This window comes from Megascapheus bottae, chromosome 18, assembly GCF_031878675.1.
Source record: "Megascapheus bottae isolate mThoBot1 chromosome 18, mThoBot2.hap1, whole genome shotgun sequence".
NCBI lineage: Eukaryota > Metazoa > Chordata > Mammalia > Rodentia > Geomyidae > Megascapheus > Megascapheus bottae.
The window spans coordinates 36,104,282-36,128,512 of record NC_143526.1 but is presented as its reverse complement, the minus strand read 5'-3'; the positions used below and the strand labels follow the sequence as shown (position 1 = coordinate 36,128,512).

The 24,231-nt window shown below is 44.3% G+C and overlaps 1 protein-coding gene across 1 annotated transcript in view; it reads left to right on the top strand.

Moving 5' to 3' along the window:
* The window catches only part of Ptprt (protein tyrosine phosphatase receptor type T), a 679,440-nt gene that overhangs the window by 602,662 nt on the left and 52,547 nt on the right, over positions 1–24,231 (top strand). Inside the window, exons 16-17 of the mRNA XM_090352716.1 lie at positions 4,846–5,033; positions 21,170–21,257. Coding sequence (XP_090208842.1) covers positions 4,846–5,033; positions 21,170–21,257 — 276 coding nt within the window. The remainder of the gene's footprint in view (positions 1–4,845; positions 5,034–21,169; positions 21,258–24,231) is intronic.

The window sequence follows — 24,231 nt, the reverse complement described above, 5'->3', positions numbered from 1 at the left end:
TGAGTTACCAGCGCCCAGTTTTGGAGATCTTTTTTTACTATGCCTCTCACATAGCTGGAATGACAGGCATGTACCAACATGACTGTCATGTGGATTGAGTGAAGTCTTGCTAGCTTTTTCTCCAAGCTAGCCTGGAACCATAATTCTCCCAATCTTTGCCTCCTAAGTAGCTAGGTTTACAGGTAAAAACCACCATGCGAAGCCTTATTCACCATATTTTAAGTGTTCTGTAGCCACAGATGGCTACTGGCTACCATATTAGAAATTTGCAGCTATAGAACACACATGGAATTGTATGAAGTTCTGTTGGTTAGTGTTTGGATACAGCTGAGGATTATGACTCAGAGCCAGCCCAGGAAGGAAAGTCTATAATAGTCTTATTTCCAATTAATCACCAAAAAGCCACAAGTAGAGCTGTGGCTCAAATGATAGAGCATCATCCTTGAATTAAAACAATAAAGGACCACACCCAGGCTCTGATTTCAAGCCCCAGAAGTGGCAACAAACTTCAAAATGTTGTTTCCCCTGTCACATCAGCTACCATTCAGATCTTCTGAATACTGTGGTTGCCAGATTTCCAGGCATAGGTGTTCGTCTTCACAGAAAGTTCTATCAAGCAGCACCAGTGTGGATGGTATGAAGTGAGGGCAAGTGAAACCAAGGGAGATTTGGAAGCCCCAAGCATGTTTGCATGGTGCCTAACCCATCTCCAACGTGCTTGCCTCTTCCTATCATTGCTCCACTTGTTTATTCACAACTTCTCTTCTCCTTCAACAACTGTGGTGTGCTTATCTCTCCAGGAACACACCTGGCTCCCATTCCCGCATGCAGACAGCAGTTTACATACTGCTTTGAACAATGGATGCATTCTGTAAGCATTTCTTAGACAGCTGGGGTGACAATTCCTGTCAAGTGATTGGGAATATTTGACTGAAGCTGCAGGGAGTTCTAAGTGGCTGGTGGCAGGGTGTGTGACAGAGGGAGAAGTAGGGAAGAAGGGAGATAAAAAGGCACAGAGACTCAGAGACAGAATATTTGGCTGAAGCTACAGGGAGTTCTGAATGGCGAGTAGCAGGGGATATGAGAGAGGGAGAAGGAGAAAAGGAGAGGGAGGAAGAGACATGGAGACTCAGATTCAGGATATTTGGCTGAAGTTACAGGGAGTTCTAAGTGGCTGGTAGCAGGAGATGTGAGAGAAGAAGGTGGGGGGAGGCAGGGAAGAAAGAGAGGAGGGGGAGGGAGCGAGAAAGAGCAGCGAGGGAGAGAGATATACCAGGAAAAGAAGAGTTGGAGTTAGTACAGAAGCTAAAATGAAGAAATCAGGGAGACCGTCATGACCTAAAATCTCATACATGTTACCAAAATTCCTCACAAATCAACTCACAGACAATAATAAGTGTAACTGCCAGAGAAGTCACAGATGTAGGCAACAGTTATCTAAAGTTGCGAAAGAAATCCAAAATATTATTACATGATAAACTAGCATGAAAGACCCATCAATGGGAGACATGAAAATTAAGGGTCTGGTGAGGAGCAGAATGAAAGATATTCTCTCTCTGGGCCAGCTGGTTCGAGTTCCATTTTATGGGCAGCGTGTGAATTCCCGCACCCTTGCTGAATTAGCGGCAGCATCGCACATTAGTTTTAAGGCTCCCTCTCGAATAGGAACATCATAACGCTTTTTAATTGGGGCTGATAAAAACGTAGCATTACTTGTAGGTTCCTGAGAGAAGTGAGTTGTGAAATTGGGTTTTCATTAAACCTAATGATGGAAAATTAAGTATAGTGCGTCTGGTGAAATGGGGTGTGATAAAAGGCATCACTTTCGCATTATCGAAGGTTAATAAGGGAATAGGTGAGCGAAGATACATGGGACAAAGGGAATCGAACGTACTGGATTAATAAACCTTGAAAGTCCCTTGGTCGTGAGTCTTCTTAGCATCATTTGCAGCACCACTGACGCTGTTACAAATGTTGTAGCAAATACGAATTGTTAAATCTCAGGCGCATTTTATTTTCCATTCCGCTGTTAGTTTTGCTGACATCAAGTTTACAGTCTGTCTAACAATGTGTTGAGGGAAAATATCCATATTGATAGCTCTTTAGGTTGTGTTGATTTTTTTTTTTGTAAGAAACATTGAGTACCTTACAAAACTTGCCAGGTGTCCATTTCTAGGAAGCAGGCTATTAGTCTCCCGTGACGCCTACACCCCAGGTCCTCTAGGAGAGTAGGGGTCTGTGAAGGGACCTGTGTCCTATATGTGGGAGCTAGATGGGTGGGAAGAGCAGGTTTTCAAGCTCTGACTGTCAGTTCTTCTCCTGGGAATCATAGCTGTGACATTGAAAGACTCAAACTCCAGAGTTTTCTTTCCTCTCCGTCTCTAACCCAATCACATCATCCCAGGAGTTCTATTCACTGGAAGAATGTTTTTGATCTGTGGCAGCTGGGATACCTCCAAGAAAGAGTGTGAGCCTTCATTCTGCAAAGTCGTCGACAGCTTCACACTGGCTTCAAGAGTCTCCACATTGCCAGCCTTAGCCTGGCTCTGCATAGTCTTATCTCTTCCAGCCTTTACTCTCAATCCGTCTCTCTGCTCTCACCCAAGTGTGCCTTCATCTTCAAGGCTGTGTGTGCTTCTGACAGTTCTTCAATGTTTTACCTTCCAGACCATTAAGCCTGGGGAGGAGAATTCATGTTTCTCTCTGTCTCACCTCTGTCTAGCAGAGTCATAGAGCAGAATCAGAATGAGTGCTTGACAAGTCTAACTTGTGATCAGGAGAAAGGAAAACAGCCCTCACTTTCTAGGCATTACATTTTGACAATCAGTGAAGATCTATCTACCCCTTGCTCAAAATCCTGGAAGAGAAAAACATAAGTATTTTTATTACCTCCAGACAGGAAGGCTTTGTCTACATCTCACCTAGACCTTTCTTTATGTGTAAATCTGACCCCTGAAGTGTTTTGGTTAGTATTGAAGAGATGATTGGTTAATCCCAAAGGCCCATCTCTGCCTTGGTTATATTCACTGACAGTACTAACTTGTTGTTGTTGTTGTTGTTGTTGCTGGTCCTTGGGCTTGAACTGTGGGCCTGGGAACTGTCCTTGAGCTCTTCAGCTCCAGTCTAGTGCTCTACCACTTTGAGCCACAGCGCCATGTTCAGTTTTCTGGTGATGAATTAAGAGATAAAAGTCTCACAGACTTTCCTACTGGAGCTGGCTTTGAACCACGATCCTCTCAGATCTCAGCCTCCTGAAGCAGCTAGGATAGCAGGCATGAGCCACCAGTGCCCAGCCCACACTAAGTTTAAAACACACACACACACACACACACACACACACACACACACACACACACACACACACACCCTGTGACCTCCTATAGTCTAATTTGTTATGACCCAATCAATGTGCAGAGTTTAGGCCAATCAAATTAGAACCTTTTCATTGTCCCTTGGTGAAGAAAATAGATACAGAAAGACAAGGGGATAGGAAAATAAGGTATGCTGCCTCCACAGACATAGACGACAGCCCTGTGACTGGCCCCAAACTGATGGGCTTCCTGGGTCTGCAGGTCAGGCAAAGTGGGACCAGTTGATTTATTCCTGCAAGTATACCAGGCATTCTCCTCCTTACCAGGAATAGCCTGTGGTGCCAGTGCACTGTCCAGTAGTGTGTCTATGTCTGATAGATTATTGTGACATGAGAAGCATGGGAGTTAAGGAGAACACTGCTTTTGAAAAGACAAGTTGCAGAAAATAAGCATGTTTGCTAAGTCTCCCAGGGAATGAGTAAGGAACCAACTTGTAGGAAGCCTGCATGGGTACCTTGCCCTGTCTAGAAAGATCTGGGTGAGATCCATTGGCTGCCACATCTAGAGGTTCTCACCTGTGAAAATACCACTGGGGCAGATACTGCCCATGTCTTTGAGACAGGTATGGGAACCCAGAGTAACTGTTTCTTGGAAAGAGAATCCAACACTGTAGTACCAATGGCATATGACTGGCAAGGAGGTGGCAGGCCCAGGTCTACAGAAATACAAGGAGTTCAATCTCAGTTTGAGCTGCCTCAGTTTCCACAGTGACCAAACCAATAGAAGGTTGTCAAAGAAACTTATGGAGTATAAAGATTCTTATCATAGGGAGAATATAAGTCCTATCAAGGAGACATGCTCAGAAGGATGTATAACTGAAGGAAGAGGCTCACAAAATGTTGGAAGGTGGGTTCAGAGGTTCTCCTGAGTCAGCAGTATGAAATGGGAGGACTAGATAATAGGAAGAAATGAGGAAGAAATGGTCAGTGTTGTACAGCTCATGGCTATAAAGAGCAGCTAGAAGATTAGAGTCCTGGCTACCTGATGGGGGACCTAAAAATGGATCCAGTTCCTCCCATGATACAACCCAATAAACAGCATGAGGTCACAGAGATACAGGCAAATGGTCCTGATCTCCTGGCACCTTAGGTTTCCTCACCTACAGATAGGCATCAAAGACTCTAGGTACCCTGCTTACTAAATAGAAGACTTCCCTCAATGTTTCATTGTCTGGCTTTTCACTGATTCTGGGGTTATCTGGCAAATCCAATAAGCTCAGCAGAAGAACTAAAATGGGGAGGAAAGGCAACCAACTTGACACTTTGTCCTCACTCTATCAATGTAGGCATTTCAAATGGAATCTAGCCAAGGGTTACAGTACATATTTGGCGTAGGTCTCACTTTAATAGTTAAACCTACCCCTTAGCCATCCCAGGGAAGACCTTCTATAGCTTCCTGATCACCTGAGTTGAGTCCACAGTGAGGCTTCTCTGCCCTTGGTGATGGCCATTCTGCCTCCTTCTCTTTGAAGCAGATGGCAGCCGTGGCGAGCTGTCTCAGCCCACCCTCACCATCCAGACTCACCCCTACCGAACCTGCGACCCCGTGGAGATGAGCTATCCCCGAGACCAGTTCCAGCCTGCCATCCGGGTGGCCGACCTCCTGCAGCACATCACACAGATGAAGAGAGGCCAGGGCTACGGATTCAAGGAGGAATACGAGGTAAGAAGGCAGCTGGCAATGAGACACCCCCCTCTCCCCTGCCGAGAGATCATGGGTCTGTCTGGGGGCCTAAAGCCTTGATCCTGAAAGTATTCTCTCCAAACAGGAGCAGAATCTCACCTGGAAATGTGGTAGGAATCTGGCAACTCAGGCCCACCAGATCCACTGAGTCAGAACTCAGATAGGAACCATTGTATATGTGTAAAATATTACATGCATCATGCCAAGAGATTTCCATATGTCTCTTCCATATCTTTCTTTCTGTCCTCTCTGGTCTCTAATCTCCTCTCTCCTTTTCTCCCTTCCTCCCTCCTTTTCTTCTTTTGATAACACAAGCATCTCTAAGGTCTCTACATTTTGGAGTCACATCATCCTTCATTATGAAGATAAAATGGCTCAGTTCTCTGTCCCCCAGGCTATAGAAAAGCCTACACACCTCCTTTGCCAGTGATGCCTGGCATGATGACACTGTGTTCTTGCTTCCATTCTTACCATGTGCCACCAAGGCCATGGCTTGTCTCTATTGGCTGCTTTCCCTCTGTCTACATCCTCCTCACTTCCATGTGGGCTACCCCTCCCCTTCCTCCCTAATGCATCTCTAACACACAGGCTGCACAGGCATGCAATGGTCATTAACTTGTTACCTTGATGTGGAGAAAAACACAGGTACTTGGTTGTAGCCAAGTGCCTAAAGTGCCTGAATTCTTTGTGCTATCATGCTTTAAGTTCTCAAGGATTCACCTCACTGAGAAAGAATTGCAAGGTTCTGGTTCTGACAGATTGCTCTCTACTCCCCTACCCAGGTTCTTTCAGTGTCTTCTGTCATTCTACCCTATCATGCAAAGGCAAGGACTCCCACATTCCCTTTGCTTTATCCCGCAAAACAGTTTAGCTTTTTCTCTGTCTCTTTCCTTTTCATCTCAAACCTTGCCTATTGCAGTTCACCTTTTGCAAATAAAAAAAGAACCAAATAGAAGGAAACCCCTCCTATGATGTTTTCTTAATCCAAGGAAGAGCTCACTCCCTAAAGGAATTCTGCAATTACCCTGGTGTACATGGAAGCCAGCTACAGCCAGATTTGAAAACAAGCATTTACTTGCCTTTTCCCTTTTCCCTCTCTTCCTCACCAACTTCCTCCTCTGAATATCTCTTGTACATCTTCTGTGTCAGTTGTTTGCACTTATGTTTTGTTTGTTTATTCTTTCTTCCTTCCTTTCTTCTGTCTCTTCTTCCTTCTTTCCTTCCTTCTTTCTCCATGCCTTCTTCCTTTCCTCCCTCCCCTCTTTCTGCCACATACAGTATATGTCCCAGTTATGTTCAGTTCAGTTTCATTGTGTGCAATAAAAACTCATTGATTCAGACTCCACACATTTGGCATTCTTGATAATACAGACTAAGTTTGTCCCACAGACTATATTTTGAGAAAAAAAACTTACAAAGTAATATCTCTAAAGCCATGTGAAGTCATGAAATTGTGTTAAACTTGGGGAGGTCCAGACAGCTGGTTTTCCAATGCCATGAATTTTGTGATATTTTTAAGATATCATTCTGCTATCTCTGTTTTAAATTTTTTTGTTAGTTGGATAGTGAGTTTGTATAAGGTGATTTCTAAGGACTTATGTGGTCTTAAAACTTTACAAGGGTATAATATATGGTGGCATGGGGCGTGTTTGGCCTATTTATGAGGACAAACCATTTACACCAATGGATGTGAGTAATTGTCAGCTCAGAAGAACCAGCAATTTCAAGCACAGTCTAAGTAAAATAAAATAATAATTTTCCATATGTTCATGTTCAGCCTGCAAATTGTGATGGAATGCTGGAGTAAGCCTGAAAGGAGATGATACTATTATCTCACATCACTGGGTTTTAGTTCCTAAAGGGATGAATGTTTCTGATTTCTTGGGTAGAGAATACGTGTGTGTATGTGTGTGTTTGTGTGTGTGTGTGTGTGTGTGTGTGTGTGTGTGTGTGTGTGTGTATTTCCTGATGCACAAGGTTAAAGATGTGTTTGTTGAACAAATAAGAGAAGAGGATGTGTTGTTTATAGAGCTATATTCAATAATATAATGATACGATCAATTATAGTCATAAGTTTCAAACAACATTAGGAGCCAGAAAAGGGGGCAAGTAGCCAAAAGCTAAGAGACATCTGTTCTAATAATTTGCTACCTCAATTTGAGAACCAAAATACAAATGTAGTTGAAGACTTCTGTCTGTTTCCTTCCAGTGTTTCTTTAAAAGGATCTCATTGGTGAAATTGGTAACATTCCTTATTTTTTATTGATTGTATCTTCCAAACATTCTAACTGGAAAATGAACTTCTATAGTGAAGCAAGCAATATACAATTCAAATTGTTCCACCATTTGAACCTCCACCAGAAATATCTCTAATGAGACTAGCCTTGTCCTCAATTAGTTCAAATGATATTAATTAGCTAACTGGAATTCCTAGCTTCTAGTTAGGAGCATTTTCTGATTAGCCTGGGGTTAATTAGAAGAAAAACAACAACAACAACAACCATGAATGAAATAGTTTCCATGATGCTTCAGCCTGCTTTCTTAGGAAATATACCTTGATTTTGCTCTGATCATAAAAGTTCCTGTTCTATCTAAATCACCATCCTGAGCATGAGTCACAGATCAACTGGAAAACTCAAGAGTAGACATAAGAGTCCTATGCTCTAGCTCCCTCCCATATAGCTATGTGCTGTCTGTTGCTTGCTTCATCCTTCTTTGGCTCCATATTTTTCATATAAATGAGTGGGTTTGACAAGTTGACATATAAGGGACCTCTCAGCTTTAACAAGCTGTGCCTTCTAAAAATCAGTTCAATTGCACAATCACTTACAGATTTGGTCGGTAAATATTTACTTAGTGTTTACTATTGCCGAGGACATTCTCCATATGTGGGATCTAACAGTGCACCAAACAAAGATTCATGTCCTCATGATGCTTATATTCCAGAAGAGGAAACAGAAAAATAAATTTAGACTTAAAAATAAGTAGACTTAGATAATGTATTACACATTTGATGGTGGGAAATATTGGATTTTCTGTGTCTATTACAGAATGCTCCAAATTCGAAGCAGCAGAAGGCAATTGATAGATTGCAGCTATTGGTTATATGGGGTAGGAATTTGGAAAGGATGCAAAAGATTACAGTCTATCTTCTCTTGTGGTGTTGAGAGCCTTAATGGAGATAGCTTCAAGACTGACGGCTGGACTCTTCTGAAAGTGTTTTCACTACCAGGTCTAAGCATTGATGCAGGTCACAGTGGTGATTTCCCATTGGAACAGCAACAGCTTGGACCTCCTCATAGCATGGTAACCTTATAACAGTTGGATTTCTCATCTAGTGGCTTACAGTTCCGAAGGTGAGCCTCTCAGCTAATGAGATGAGAAGTGTATCACTTTGTTACGTAGACTTTGCCACCACACTCCATCCATTGTTTGTACTGCCTTCCAGTAAAACAAGTACAAACTTTCCTCATTCTAGGGTCAGGGAATTTAACTCAATCTCTTGATGAAGAAAGGAATCACCTGTCAGATTCTAGAGGAGGACATAGAAGATCATGGAAAATATAGTCTTTGAATAATACAGTACCACAGGGAAAGAAATAGTAAAGAAAGAGAGGAAGATGGTAGATTCCAGGAGCATGATATAAAGGAGGTTTCAATATTAAATAGGGTAAAAGTGTAACAAGACAGTGTAACAAGATAGACATGATGAAAGATATTTGTGAAAAGGGAGTTCCAAGATCAAGGGAGGAAGATACTTACCTAGTAAGTAAAAGTAGGAGCAAAGAGAGTTCTCAGGGACAGAGTGAGCATCAAGTAAAAAGAAATAGGAGACTTGATAGGAAAAGAAAATAAAAAAGAGGGACCTGATGCTGAGTGCATTCAAAGCCATGTATAAGGACTTTGGCTTTACACTGAATGAAATGGCAAATCACTGCAGAGTTTTGAGAGGAGAGGTGGAAGCCATCTGCCTTTGTGTGGAGTCATTCTAGCTTCTACGCAGTGACGAGGATGCGGGGAGACATAGATAGATGGGATCACTACAGTGACTGAGTAGAGACAGGAGCCAGGCATGGAAGAGGGGTTGGCAAGGAATGGTGAGTTCTAGATACACATAGTTTAAAGTTAGAGCCAACAAAAGTTCCTAACATAGGGCATGTGCGAATAAAAGAAATCCAAGTTTACTTCAAAGCTATGACCTGAAGCCACTGAAAGGATGAGGTTGCTACCCACAGAAAGAAAGTTCCAGGTAGAACAGATCTCAACTCAGCTGAACAAAGTACATAGAACTGAGTACATGTCTTTGCTGAGATGGCAAAAATTTGCTGTAGGACTGGAAATAGGGAGAGAAGTATGAGCTGAAGAGAAAAATTTTGGAGTCACTGGCAAACCACAGACTGGATGGATCTAAGAAGTGATAAGGACCATGGGCTGAACTGTTCAGAATTCCAACGTTGATAAGACATGGAAGTATTTCCCACGAGATGTGCGTTGTTCTAGGCTCTGGGAATAGAGGCTAGTTCTGTAAGAACTAGGTTTCTGGGGGAACCCCTAGCCTATCATTGGGACAGGCATATAACCTGATTGTTTCCATTTCTTAGTAAAATGCCATAATAGGGGTATACTGGAATTATAGCAACCCATGGAACACAGTGTGTTAAGTTTGGCCTAAGGGTAGATAGGTAGCTTCTTCAAAGGCACCAGGTTAAATCTTGGTTTAACAAATAACCAAAATAAATGGGAAGCTGTGATAGGCAGAGGAATCAGAACAAGCCATGGCTTCGGAATGTGTGCAACAAGTTGAGTTTGGGGATCTATAAGTAGTTTGGTGTGTAAAATATGAGAGGAGCCATGGTGGGGGGCATGGGGCTGGAATTGTTCATAGGGCTGGAAGAGGAAAGCACTTAACAAGATGAGAAATTTGACCATGAAGGTCAAGGAAGGGAACAGGACTATTTTTTTTAATGTAAACTTGTGCTTTAAATCTGGTGGCTATCACAGGAGAGACACCAGAGGCAGATAGGTGACCAGGGTTATAACTCAGGGAGAGAGAGAGAAAAATGGAGATTGGGCCCAGAGCCCAGATTAGCTCCCACACACGCTAAATGTAGAATCATAAAATCAGCTTCTCTTTTGGCATGAAAGTTTGAGAGTCTCTTAGTTCAGCTGTTTGAAGTACTACGTGAATTGTTCTGAACTGAAAGTCAAAAGGCTTCTGTCACTTGCTTTCACTTTGAAGTCGACCTCAGGAAGGTCCCCGTCCCATCTTTGGACCTGTTTCTATATTTATGTGGACAGGGGTGGAAGAGTTGATCAAAATGACCCAAAGAACCCTTCTGTTGCTGATATTCTGGATGTCTAAATAGGAGCTGATTGGCTAGGCCAGCTGAGCCCCTTACCCACAGATAGCCTCATGGAACCCCATGTTTGTGTCTCAGATTCTAGCAACTGTAATTGAGCAGGACCCTGGGGATTCACAAACCTGAAGACCTAAAGAACATTAACTTTACCTGTTATGCATATTTGGACTGCAGGTCAGAGATGTCTTCCATCTCAAACTTAACCTGGGGAAGTTTTCTAAAACACTGGTCTATCTTTCACACCAATAAAATTAAAAAAAAAAAACCGCTAAGGATGGGATCTGATATCCATATTCTCTAACCTCTCTACTTGATGACAGTACACTTTTAAAGCTGAGAGTCACTAGCCTAAGGAAGCAGACGGACTTCTCCACGGGTTCTGTGCCTGCCCATAGACCTGTCACGTCGCCTGCCTGTTCCACTCACTGTCCCTCGCATCTGCTCTGGATGGTGGAACACACCCATTCTATCAAATATAACCCCCCTGTGCAGTTAATGGATGCCAATTTTAAAAAGTCCTTTTGAAAAACAATAGTTACATGGGAGAACATTTATTAAGTGCAAGTCAAGCGTTTAATAAATCATGAGGTTTGGGAAATGATGCTTTTTATACATTAAATCTTATATCTTAGACAAAATATAAAAAGGGTCTGGGTATGATTTTGAACTACACAATCCTTCCCCCCTCCCCGCACCAGCCTATTTCCCAAAGCCCAAATGATTCCATCATCCCTAGTTACCAACAAAAATGCATACAGAGCCAAGTCAAGAGTCAGATGCACCTCAGCCACCATGATCCAAGGAAAAGCAAGTTAGAGGAAGATAGAGGAGAACAGGAAGAAGTGATTTGGCCATGGAGAGGAGGAATGGAGGCATGTTAATCCCGTTCGAGTCTACGAAGCCTGCCACCATAATGAATGGAATGAGCCCAGTAGGGTGACCAGAAGGTATCTGCTTATTACTGCTCCATTAAGACTATTTAAGGCAACAAGGAACAGCTGTGGAGAATATGGTGCAGCCTAATGAAGAGCAAACATTTGTTTGTTTTCCAGCTCTGGGCGGATGCGCCATGAGCATGGCTGTTGAGGGGACAGGCCACTGCTGCCAACTTGCTGAGTCTTCTCTGGGTGTTGGGGGGCAGGGAGCCCCCTGATGGGGCATTGGCATGGAGAAGGAAACTTCAGGTTATTACCTGCGCTCTCCCTTCTGCCCTGAGCTACCTGAGCAGAGGACAAATGTACCTGTGTCTCTTACCATGCCTTGTCTCCTTAGTCACAGAACATCTACTGCATGGGACCCCCCAGTGGGAATCTGGCCCAGATTTTACAGAAGGGAGGTGATCTCAAACAGAAGCATGAATACTTGAGGGCAGTGTCTGAATCATGAGTGGAGAAACCGTGGTTGTTATTGTTGTTTGCTTTGTTTTTAATCATTGACAGTTCTTCAACTCTAGGAACTCATAAGAACCAGAGTGGGAGACCTGGGCTCTGCCTCCTCATTTCACTTCAACTGTTTTGGATTAAAATAAGAAAGTAGACCAACGGACAAAAGGCATCGGCAACTCCTGTGATTTCAGACTTAGGGAAGAGCTCAGGAAGCAGACAGCATGCACTTAGCTCTTTCCTCTTAGCCTATTTTAAGAATTCTACTTATAATATCATTAGTAACACAGCCAACAGCATTTTTTTTCTTGATTTAATACAAGAGCACTTCTAACTGAGTGATTCTGGGTGGCACTATAGAAAAAAAAATTCTTTAACCAGGAAATAAGATCTGGTTTCTCTGGGATCTCACCGTGTAACCCAGGTTAGCCTGGGTTTCATGAACACTGTCTGCAGCCTGCTGGGTTCTAGGATTTCTAGGCACACGTCACTGTGCCTGACCCTCACTGGCTGTTTTTTCTGTCAGTCGTGGGGCTTGAACTCTGGGCCTGGACACTGTCCTTGAGCTCCTTTGCTCAAGGCTAGTGATCTACCACTTGAGCCATAGCACCACTTCTGATTTTCTGGTGGTGAATTGGAGTTAAGAGTCTCATGGGCTTTTTGTGCCCAGGATGACTTTGAACCATGATCCTCAGATCTCAGCCTCCTGAGTAGCTAGGATTTCAGGTGTGAGCCACGGGCACCTGGCCTCACTAGTTCTTTTAAAAGAGATTTTGTGGCTCTCCACAGAGACACACACTTGACTATTCTGCCTTATTCCCAACTCCTGTCACAGTCAAATACCATCTTGCTGTGATCTGATTTTCTTCTTAGCTTCACTAGCAGAACTCATACATTAACATCTATTTAGTGACATGATACACAATAACATTTGCCGTCTTGATGCCATTCTTACGAGACCTCATCGGTCATCCTCTCCTGCCTTCTGTGGCTACATTTATAAACCCCAAGGCATGTGCTTTTCAAGCACAAAACATGGCATCTGTTGAAAGGTTGGCTTTGGCCAGCCCATAAAGCATGGCATCTTGGAGTGAAATAGCAACAAGTCCATCTTTCTCAAGATACTGAATAGTCACATTCCAGGAAGCATATTCTTAACATACATAGAAGGTGGAGTTTTCCACCTGCATGGTACTTCTTTGGGTGTGGTACGATTGTGCTGTCAACAACCAGGAAACTGTCTGTGGTGGCCCTTACCATCTATTATTGAGCTGGCCAATGACTTCAGTACATGTGGCTTTCAAATTTAACCACGAATCCAATTAAACCAGACCCTAGACTTCCAACAGATCACGACATACTTTCTCACTCCTGAATTTCTAAGTCTCACCTGAAAATTACTCAGCTTGTTCTGGCTTTCCAGAATAATCTTAGTTTTAAAACTAAAAGACCAGGAACTCCTCCCTTGGCCCAAGAAACTGGAATAGATATCGTTGAGTTTCCTTCCATCCTTGTTCTTGTGATAATCCAGTGGATGCTCCTAATTTAATGGGGGTTTGGGGTTTTGATCATGAGGACCCAATACAAGGTCTCCAGGCAGAATTAGGATGGAGGAGTCTGAACACCTTGCTACGTGCAAGGCAGGAATTATATGGAGTGTCATGCACGTTATCTCAGGTTAACACTGGTTATCACGAAACTCTTGATTGTATTTTTTTTTCATTTTCTAGAAATATTTAGTTACTTTTTATTGGGGAGGAAGTATTAAATGCTATGCCTTTTAATAAATGTACAGAATCATGTGAATACCAACACGGTCGGCATGCTCAAGGAAAAACAAAACAATCCAGAATGTTCCCTGTGCTTCCCCTGTCTAGTTAAGCCCCTCCTTATTCCTCACCTAAAGGGTATATTATTGCCTTGGTTTTCAGAAAAATTCATCGACACTTAGAGTAGCAAAATGACTTGAAGCCAAAAAAAATATTCATGCACTGCACTCTGTCTTCGCAAAGCCTAATTTTTCCTGGATTCATATGCCTCATTTGTGCACAAGAAGTATTTCTTGATGGGAAAGAAAAAAAACCAACAACTGAATGACAGTCCCAGAGAACATGGTACTTCCTTGGTGAAGACTGTGAAAGTATTCCTATACAGAACCTGGACTAAGCTAAGGGGAAATCTGGGTGGGCTGGATCGATTGTGAGGGAGGCAGACCCTTGGCTGTGCCCTGAAGCATCAGACAAGAACTGCCAAATCAGCAATCGCTGGGCCCAGTTTTGCTGCACCCCGGGGCATATCACATCCAGTTATCTCCACGGACACAGTTAAGCCCAGGGGAGTGAAGGGAGCTCATATCTGACAGGCCTGCTAGGATAGTGGGTGAACAGGTAAGTGAATTGGACGGGCATACCGTCAGTCTTGCATTGGAGGTGAGCTGTTCTTGGAAGATTTGCCTCTTGACATCTGAGGAGGCAAATGTTGGGGACATTCCTGCAAAAACTAAGGGCTTAAGTCCAAGGAAAAGTGTCCAACGAGGGATGAAATCTTCAGAAAGGACCCTCTAAGCTTCAGTAGGGCCAGTCCAAATGGGAGAAAAAGGAATCAGCTAGGAGGCCATCCATCATAAATTTTAGCTCCAGCAGGGAATTAAAAGACTAAGTAGGGAAATTGAGGCAGGTTGTTTAGGCCTGTTGACTGAGCCAATACAGAGGGACTGAGAGCACCTGACCTGTGGTCATTTGATTTGAGACTCCCATTGGCTCCAGGGCTTGGGCTCTGTGTCAGGGACAATGGGCTGTCACTGTAAGGAGAAAGTCTAGGACGGCACTAGATGGTCATTTTATCCTAAAGTCTGTGAAGTTTATCAACAAGGACAAAATCCCTCTGGCCCTTCCATTTATCAAGGCATGACACTGGCTTCACTGCCTCTTAAAACATTCCCAGAGCAATCCCAATGGCATGGACTATAAGTCATGTTCTCGCTCATGGTTGACAGGCCCTTGCTTAAGTGTCCTCAGACACCTTTGAATCCACATAATACATCCCTCCAGCCTTCTTGTTCCTCTGCTCCAAAAAGCCTCCCTTCAAGTTCTGGACCATTCTACCTACTAACTTCTGTGCTGGCTGCTCCCTCAGCCTGGAACATTCCTTCCTATCTCTTACAAGGCTGGCATGTGCCGTATTTTGTTCTCAGCACAGCTATGTCAGTTGGGGTGAAGGGAGTTGGTTTTATCCATGATTGCAAGGAAGAAAATATACCTCTGGTGTATCTCAGTGCGTATCTTAGGGAACGCGTATGAGAAAGGAGGTCCTAAGTGATGGGGAGGAAGGTTTAAGGAGGACAGGCTTTGTTCTGGTGACATGCTATGGAATAACACACATCCGGTGAACAGCGATGGAGAAGCTAGAAATGAGTTTAGTAGAGAAGCAATGGGCACTCAAACCAGCCGGGACGGGAGCTGTGTGGCCATTTTGTCAGCACGGATAATGCTCCTGTCTTTGTGTGGAGAGATGTCTGTGAAATGGCCTTGCCTGCGTCCCTTTGCTTCATGACTTCAGGGTTCTGTGAAATCTTTTGTGGCCATCAAGAGCTTGCTAGGGCTCGTTGCCGAGCACCATCACCTCCCCACATTCAGGTGCTGCTTTTTTCCTCACATTTCCCCTTTTGGGTGTCCCAACGCTCCTACTGAGTAGTTTCACTGTCCCCTTCTCACTGTCTACCCCAGGACCCTGTTCACTACCTTCAAAGTACAAAGCAATCATTCATCTGCTGGCATATTGTCCTACCCTCTCCATCATGAGAACTGTTCATGAGAGGAGGTCTGTTGATGTTGTCCCTAGGACAAGGCACAGGGCCTTACCTCAGATGGCCACCATGGGAGAAGAGGGAGGGAGAGAGGAAGATGCTTCAGCATGTTCTTGGGCAAGTCATTTCCTGTCTCTGACCTCAATTTGCTGACCTGTCACATAGGCTAACATGTCTTTTTTCTGAAAAAGATCCTTTCAAACCTGACTTTTGAGCATTTTTATGAATGGGACAAAGACTTTCTCAAATATATCTTTTGGACTTTAATAGGGAAAACAAAGTGAGCACCTTGGGAACACAACCGGAGGGAAGAGTTGGGAATGTCCCCACTCTTGGAGAGGAATGTAAAAATAGTCCTGGAAGGAGAGAAGAAGGAGGGGAGGAAACGCGGAGATTGATACTGGAGGGGGGTATAATGAGATGGCAATTTCGGTTTCAAAGAATGTGATTAGCTCCTAATGACTGCCACCATTCCCTGGTCAATCTACTGTAACTAGCCACTAATGTAAAAATAATGCCCCTGGTTCACTCACTTTGAAGCTGGAGATGAGCCTCCCTTTCAGACTCTTACCCCCACAGAATTGTTTCCTTGAAGAGATTATCCCCTATTAGATTGCAGCTCCCTGGAAAAGGAAAATAGATGTGTGATCAAAGCTGCCAATTAGGGGGTCATTATCACCTCCTTCTCCACTGGGCAATGCTTCCTCTGTGTTTGTCTCCATCATCACAGTGCCGCCCATCCCCCTCCCCTACTCCCTTATCCCTCCTCCCCTCCCTCCCCCCAAACCCCATTGCTCTTCTAGCCCCACTAGGAGAGGACCAAGGCTTCTAGAGTTGTGGCAGATGCCATGTTCACTACCAGGTTGAAAGTATCTTCACTCATCACTGGTTTTGTATTGGATAAAGGATTGTCCAGGCACAGCTGCATGTCTACCTCTGTCCCACAGGGCGTGGCCTTGTTAAGGAGAGCCATTTGAGGACTCTTAGAATGACAGGAGGGAACTTCCTTGGACTTGGACACTCTCCATAGTTCAGAGAAATCCATGCTTATTCTGTGAGCTCCACCCTGCCCCCTGGAGGAGGACCAAGGTAAAGCAGAGGAGAAAAAAAGGAAGAGAATCTGCTCAAAAGAGAGCAGAGGCCTAAGAAGCAACCCACTGTATATCCATGCAGCTGTCCCAGTGATGGCTGCTGTGCCTGGAAAGCCACTGTGGATGAAAATGCAACTAGGTCTTTTTCAAGATTTACCAGCACCCCTGAAATTCAAGGATCTTCATCTCCTGGAGGCACAGAGCAACCGGATTCATGAATTCTCTCATTCATTCACTCATTCGTTCATTCATTCATCCATTCCAGATGGGTCATTCAAGCACAGATGAAACAGAACTAGCATTGGGTCCTGGAGCAGTGGTCATTTATCTGGCACTGCCTTTTCTCTGGAGAAGCCCATGGCTCAGTTGGGAGGCAGTGAGTCGTTTAGATTTAGATGTACAAATGCTTTTCCCCTAAGAGAGCTGATTGACTCTAACTGGGGATACAGTAAGGAAGGGTGAATGGAGAGTATTTCACAGTGGAGAAGATGTTTGAAATGGATTTGGAAGGCTCCATACGAGGTTTTCAGGAGGACTTAGCCAAATGAAAACTTCCAAGTGAGACAATGATAAGCATCTTGCAGCTAATATGTAGAAATAAGAGCAAGCAGCTTGGCTGGCAGGGTATTTGAGGTAAAGTCATACAGGCCATGCTATTTAAAAAGTTTGGAACTTAATCTGAGGACAAGAACAAAGGGAATAACTGGGTCCTGTTCACATTTTAGAAAGATCTCTCTGATTACAGTGGAGGATGGATTGGAGGGACCAAAACCAAAGCAAGAGAAACGAAAGAGGAGACTCATGGGAAAGTATTAATCCAGGTAAATTCACTACTCGAAAGAGTCCTGGCTGAAAATCAGAATCTCTTGGGGAGTTTACACACTCTGGGTACCTGTGTCCCACCCCTGGTTTGGGGCAAAGCTTTGGCTTTAGGAATTTTTGAAAAAAAAATTTCCCCAAACAATTTCAGCATACAGGCATAAAGAGACTTCAACTGTAACCCAAACCACAGCACATAACCAATATTCACCAGTCATTCCTGAAGAAATTAGTGTGAAAACAATTAGATTCTTCTTCCCAGCTATTGTATTAGGCATAGACAGTTGTGTTTTTATCAGAGGCTTTCAGTTAGAAAATCTACCTCAAAAAGATCAAGTCAAGCAGAAAATAATCCAAAGCTGTCACTTAGACCCTGATACATGGCAACAGACTTAGCATCTTGTCTGAGAAAGCTCTACTTGCTGACTAGGTGTGGGGGGGGTGGCTAGAGTCTGGAATCTAAGGGTTACGCGTAGGAACTAGAAGCCTTCGTGGCCTAGAGAGCACCTAAGCCAATGGCAAGATGGTTGCAGAGCAGTAGACCTTTGCCACGAAGAACAAGAAAAGAAGGAACGACAGGACAGGAGGGTTGGGGGAAGAGCGTCAACCCTACATTGGAAGATTAAGTCTGTCCCACTTCCATTTCATACCTGGATGTCGGGCAAAGATTGGTACACAGAGTCTAATGCCTGGTTTGTCTCCCCCTTCAACCACCCCAAAGATTCTTATCTACGAGTATGGAACACACAAAATTGTGACCTACTGATAACTGGCAAGCCATCTCACTATTTCAGTCTTGGGAAAGACTAAGTTGGAGAGCATAGCTTAGAGACCTGCCACCTGTGCCCTCCTGTGACTCTGGATCAACTACTTGGTTTTTAAGGGTGTTGGGGGGGCGCAAAGGACACATTTCAACTGAACCAAGTACTTCCTGGATCTGAATTATGGCCCACAAGTTATAGATGCCTGATTTTGTAAATAAAGATTTAGTGGAATGCCGTTATACCGATGTCTTCCTTTTTTATTTTTTTCCTGTCTGTGACTGCTTTTACTCCCTAGCCATAGAACTGGGTATGAGTATTGGCAGCAGATGCTTACGATATGGGTTGTCATAGGGAACGCTTGCCAACAATCCTGCTTTAGGGAAAAAAAATCATGCACACACACACGTGCACACACACACACACACATACACACACACACACACACACACACACACACACACACACAGGAGATTGCAAGCAAGACAGGTGATGTCGTACATGAACAGTGGATCTCATGTACACAGTGGTCCTGAAGCCCACGAAGCATGGCCACTGAGTGGCTGAACCCTTGCTTAGGATGCACATAATGAAGATCCATCAGCCAAGTCAAGGCTGGCTATGAGGAGGGGCAGAGGGCCCCTCCATGCCCGGCTGGAGACTGTCTATACTGACACTGTTCCCAGGCCATCATCAGAAGTAATGAAAAGGCCGTAAGGCAGAACAGTTGACCCCATTCCACTGGAGGCAAAGCAGGGACTGTAATTAAAACATGGCCTAACTTTCACATTGCTGAAGGTTTGCTAACGCTTCCCTCATCCATCTCAATATCTGTCTTTCCTCTCTCTGAAATGACTGGCTCCACATCATTTGATTCAGTTCTCCTGCAAAGCACTCCAAATAGTTGGGTTATTTTTTTTCTCTTTTCTGTGGTTTTTGTCCTTTAAATGGATTGGTCTTACTTCCTAAACTCTGGACCTCAGTACCCAACTTCTTTCTCAACTTCTCAGCTTAAACCTCTACCAGACATCTCAAACATGGCTGCCATTAATGTTGTGAATTTGAACATTTAAAAATAAAAAAAAAACTCGTGAGTCTGGCAAAGGTGGCTCATGCTTATAATCCTAGTGACTCAGGAGACTGAGCTGAGGGTCTCATTTTGAAGCTTGCCTGGAAAGGAAAGTTTGTGAGATTCTTATCTTCAATGAAGCACCAAAATGGTGGAAGTGGCATTGTGGTCCAAGTAGCAGAGTGCTAGCCATAAGCAAGAAAGCTCAGGACAGCTCCCAGTCCCTGAGTTCAAGCCCCAGGCCTGGCCCTCCCCCCACTCTCACCCCCATCTCCCGAAACCAACCCTCACTGTTCTCAGTGCTTGGCACTGTTCTAGGCACTTCAGGTACTCAAAACATAATGCTTAACTTGTGCTTTCCCAATCCTGTTTCTCCCCACCCCGTCCCAGCCTTCTTTATCTCAATAAATACACCTCACTCCAGTCAGTTCTTCAAAATGAGAGTCTAAGGCCAGCCTTTGTTCCTCTTTCCCATATAGTGGAGTTGCTGCTAGCCAATATCTATCTGCCTTCTCTCCGCCGCTCCTGTCCTGCCCACTGATGGCTCCCTCGTGTCAGCACTTGTTCACCTGAGGGCTTCTTCCATACAAAAAGACCATTCTGCCTACAGAACGTGAAGAGAGAACCAGGGATCCCCGGAGTGTTGTCCTGAGTCAGTGACAGGAGGGAATTGATGGATACACACCCATCAGTACACTACCTTCCCTCCCCCTCTAGAGGGACAATTCCAGGGGAAAAAACCCCACTGGTCACATCCTCATTGATGGCTCCCTGAGGGGGGGAGGGGGCTCAGCTGTCACACTTCCGCCATTCTCCTTGGAGTAACCTACCAAATTAACTACTCATCTTTGGACTCCTATCTCTCTGAGTCTGCTTCTGAGGCAATCCAGGTCCACCATATTTACAAAGGAAAGGCCAACAAGCTCCTAACGAATCTCTCTGTTTCTTCCTTTGCCTTCCTCAAGAGCCTATATCTCAGGCAAGAGCCAGACACTACTTTATGCGACAGATGAGATTACTTCCCAGCTCCCACAACCCTCTCCTGGTCTCCTGTGAAACTGAGAATGATGCTCGCTTTCTGAGCCAACATCTGCGTAATTGGGAGTCTCATCCCCAAATGCTTCCATGTCTAGTTCCTGGTGCTTCCCTCTCGTCCTTGAGCAAGTGTGATCTTCTGCTTGCTACGTGACCTTTGCCCTTCTTGTTTCTTCTGCCTGAAGCATTTTCTGTGTTATTTAATGTGGCCGGCGACTTCACCTCGTTAAGAAATGAATTTAATGTGACCTGCTCAGAGAAACTCTCCCAGACTGTAGAAGCCGAGAGAATTCTAGCTCCTCATCACTAGCTCTTTATCCAGCTTTATTTTCTTTCTAGCACTTTTGATTACCTAAAGTTTTGTGTTTGCTAATCAATTGGATGCTCAAAGTGATCATTCTGTTTCGCTATACTCATTGTGTCTGGATTAGTGCCTGGTGTATATTAAGAGATTAATGTCTTTTGAGTATGTGAATGAATAAATGAATGGAGGAAAGAAGGAAGGAATGAACAAATGGATGTATAAATGAATGGATGCATGAATAAATGATGGATGACTTCCCTGCTGGACAAGATTATGAGATTTTGACACCCAGAAACCCATAACCATATTGGAGTCAATACAAGTGCATGGAAGGGCCAACTCCATTTTTCTCAGAACCCAACCCAAAACAACGTAGTGCTTCAAACTGAGTGTCCCATCAGTAGGCTCTGATTCTCCCTGTTGGCTCATCTACATATGTATAAAAACACCACTTCAGGCTACTCTAATCATTCTACCCTTGCTTTTCAGGCCTTACCAGAGGGACAGACAGCTTCATGGGACACAGCCAAGGAAGACGAAAACCGCAACAAGAATCGATATGGCAACATCATATCCTGTAGGTGTTCTGGGAGAGCTTAAATACTACTACACTTTGGGAACAAGGAGGAAAAGCATTCTTTATCTGAAATCCGTTATCGAATAACCCTTGAGGTATCCATCTTTGGGTTGGCAGACTACTGCAATAGTTCCAGCAAGGAAGGGTGAGGAGCTAACACTAGTCATGTATTCATGTTACCTAGTACTCAGTTGTGGGAGAAGGGAAGAGAGAAGCTGCCACAGGAAGATAACATACAATTTGTATCACTGCCAAACATTGGTATGTACAACTTTCAAAGCATCATCCACGCAGACATAACAAAGTTACTTTAGACAACATGTTAAGCAGTGCTCCTGATGAGAAAAAGGGCCCATAGTGCCTGTGGCATCGAAGGGAGCCAATCTGGACCTATGGGTATCTCCCCAAATGTATGGGAGCATTCGCCTGGTCTCAACTCTCCAAATAAGCCAATTCAGTCAAGGGTAGGGGAGTGAGAGGGAAAGATCCTCAATAACAATTATTTCTAGCACAACTTGGAGTTTGGTTTGGTTCGGTTTAATCTGTCTAGACATGGCCCAAGTTAAAGGAAAAAAAAAAGAAAGAAAAATTTGGAGGAAGAAAGAATAAGATACGGGCAGATTGTAAAGGAAGAAAGGCAGAAGTTTTGCTTAGCTGTTTCCTGTGCTGATTTAGGAATGGGCTCTGAATGGTGGCACTAATCAGAAAACATTTATAATTTGTCTCTGGGAAGATAGTCATGCAGACAGCGAGATTTCTTGCAAGTGAAGTGGCGGAGAGATTCAGAGAGTCAGCAGACATGTATTAAGGCACAGGCTGCGCAGACTTCCTCTAAATGCTCCTGTGCTGGGGGTACCAGGAGATGCAGTCCTGCTTCAGGACATGTGGATGCTGGTTCTAACTGGTCTTCACCATCATCTGCTCCCATTGCAATGACTATGATGCTCTGTCTCTTTGGTCACTTTGCCCATTCTCCTCATCGGATTATGAGTCCACGTGCTGACCATTATAGGCTGTGTAGCCTTGGGTAATTGCCATAATCCTTAGGCTCCATAAAACAGGATTCACAATGTCTTCCTTTAGAGATGAGAAAGAGAGAAGATGAGTGCCTGCCTCCTTGAGAGCCAAGGATATCCAGAATGAATGAGCCATGATCCCAGGTCAAAGCCTGAGGGGTGATGGGTAGATCTATGGGAAGACTCCCCAAAGGAACCATCATTCATCCTTGCCTAGGCCATCACCAGGTCTCCCCTGGACTCCACTCAGCCCACTTGCAGTGTATCCTCAGTTTCTCTTTTATCCTCATCAAAAGCCAGCAAGACCTCTTAAGAAGCTGACCCAAATGATGTCATTTTCCTACTAAAAACATCTCGAATAGTTCTCTCCGCCCCCTCCCCTCTACCCACCCCTGCCACCGGCACTCATGAGACTTGAGCTCAGAGCCTGAGTACTGAGCTTTTTGGCTCAAGGCTAGTAGTGTTCTACAACTTTGAGCCACAGCTCCACTTCTGGTTCTTAGGTAGTTAACTAGAGCTAAGAGTCTCACAGCCTTTCCTGCCCAAGCTCAGCCTCCTAAGTAGCTATGATTATAGGTGTGAGCCACCAGTACCTGGCTACTTTCTCTCACTTTTGAGCTCTCCTTGTTGTAAGGCTTTCACTGTCTTTCCAGCTTCATTTATAACACCTCAGAGTAGCCACTTTAGTTAAACCATAGAATGTCACTTAGTCCTTGAGCTTTCCATATACGCCACGTCTGAGAGCCTTTGTACATTCTGTTCTCAGAAAATGTCCTCTCTTCCCCTTTTCCTGCTAAGAGCTAGTTATTCTTCAGCACTCAGCTCAGTCATCAGGTCCACAGGATATCCTGACCCTTCAAGTTTGGACAAGGCCTTATGATTCATTCCTAGAGCACATCTATGTCTTTAATTGGCCCTTGTCATCGTTTTGACCTTTGAGACCCTTGGATGACTATCTGCTGGCAGGAATCCTGTCTTCATAGCATTGCTGCTAGGTGACAAGACAGCCATCTTACAGTTCTGTTTCCCAAACCCTGGTATATGACTGGCTTCCAGTAAATAGGAAGTTCATAGTGGGAAGAGGCTGCAGGATGTAAAACAGAAAAAGTGGGCCTCTCACTGCTAGGCTGATGAGACAGAGAATATTTGGAGAGGAACATTTGCAGAGAGGGAAGATGGCTACATGAAGCCAGCACTGAAAATGATGAGTTCCCAGAAGAGAAAGATAGGACACAAGAACAAGAGGATGCTGAAGAAAAATCATGAGGCAAGTGAGAGATCCACCATTGGGATACCCACTTACGTTCCATAGCTGCATCACCTGCTGCACAGCTCCAGCTCACAGGGATGGGTGAGAAGTATGGCGCCCAGTGTACACCATTCCCACTGGCCATGTTCTCAGCTGTCGGTTCTGAACTTAAGGTCCCTGTTTGTAAGCTTCTCCTTAAAGCTTGTGGCTTACACATCTCACAGCTCCACTCTAAGCCTATGTTTTTTTCTGTGCCCAAGCACAGAGCTGAAGAATGGACACTGCCAGGAGAGGCCCTCAGTAGTGCAAGGCCCCAGCTTCTTCCCTGTGCCATGAAAGTGCATCTGCCATTTCTTTTATCCAGAGCTCAGGGGGATTTTAGGATGCAATTAGCCACTGTAGCAATGGGTTGTAAAAAAAACACCTTTCTCAGGGGCCTCCACTTTTCCCAACTCACTTCCCCTTTCCCCCTGGAGTTCTTTCTCCCCCTCCATGACTCTGGTCATGGAATCCAGAAAGAATTCAAGTCCCCTAATAATGCCTCCTCAGTGGGTTCAAATGAGCTAGAATCTCCTTTCTAATCAGAGGGTCAGTGCAGCACAGGGAGACTGACCCAGGCTTGTACTCAGTACTGAAAGGAGACAGTGTGGATGTAACCAGGGAATTCAGAAAGCAGCACAAGATATAAAAGGGAACCAAAGGAGGTGGA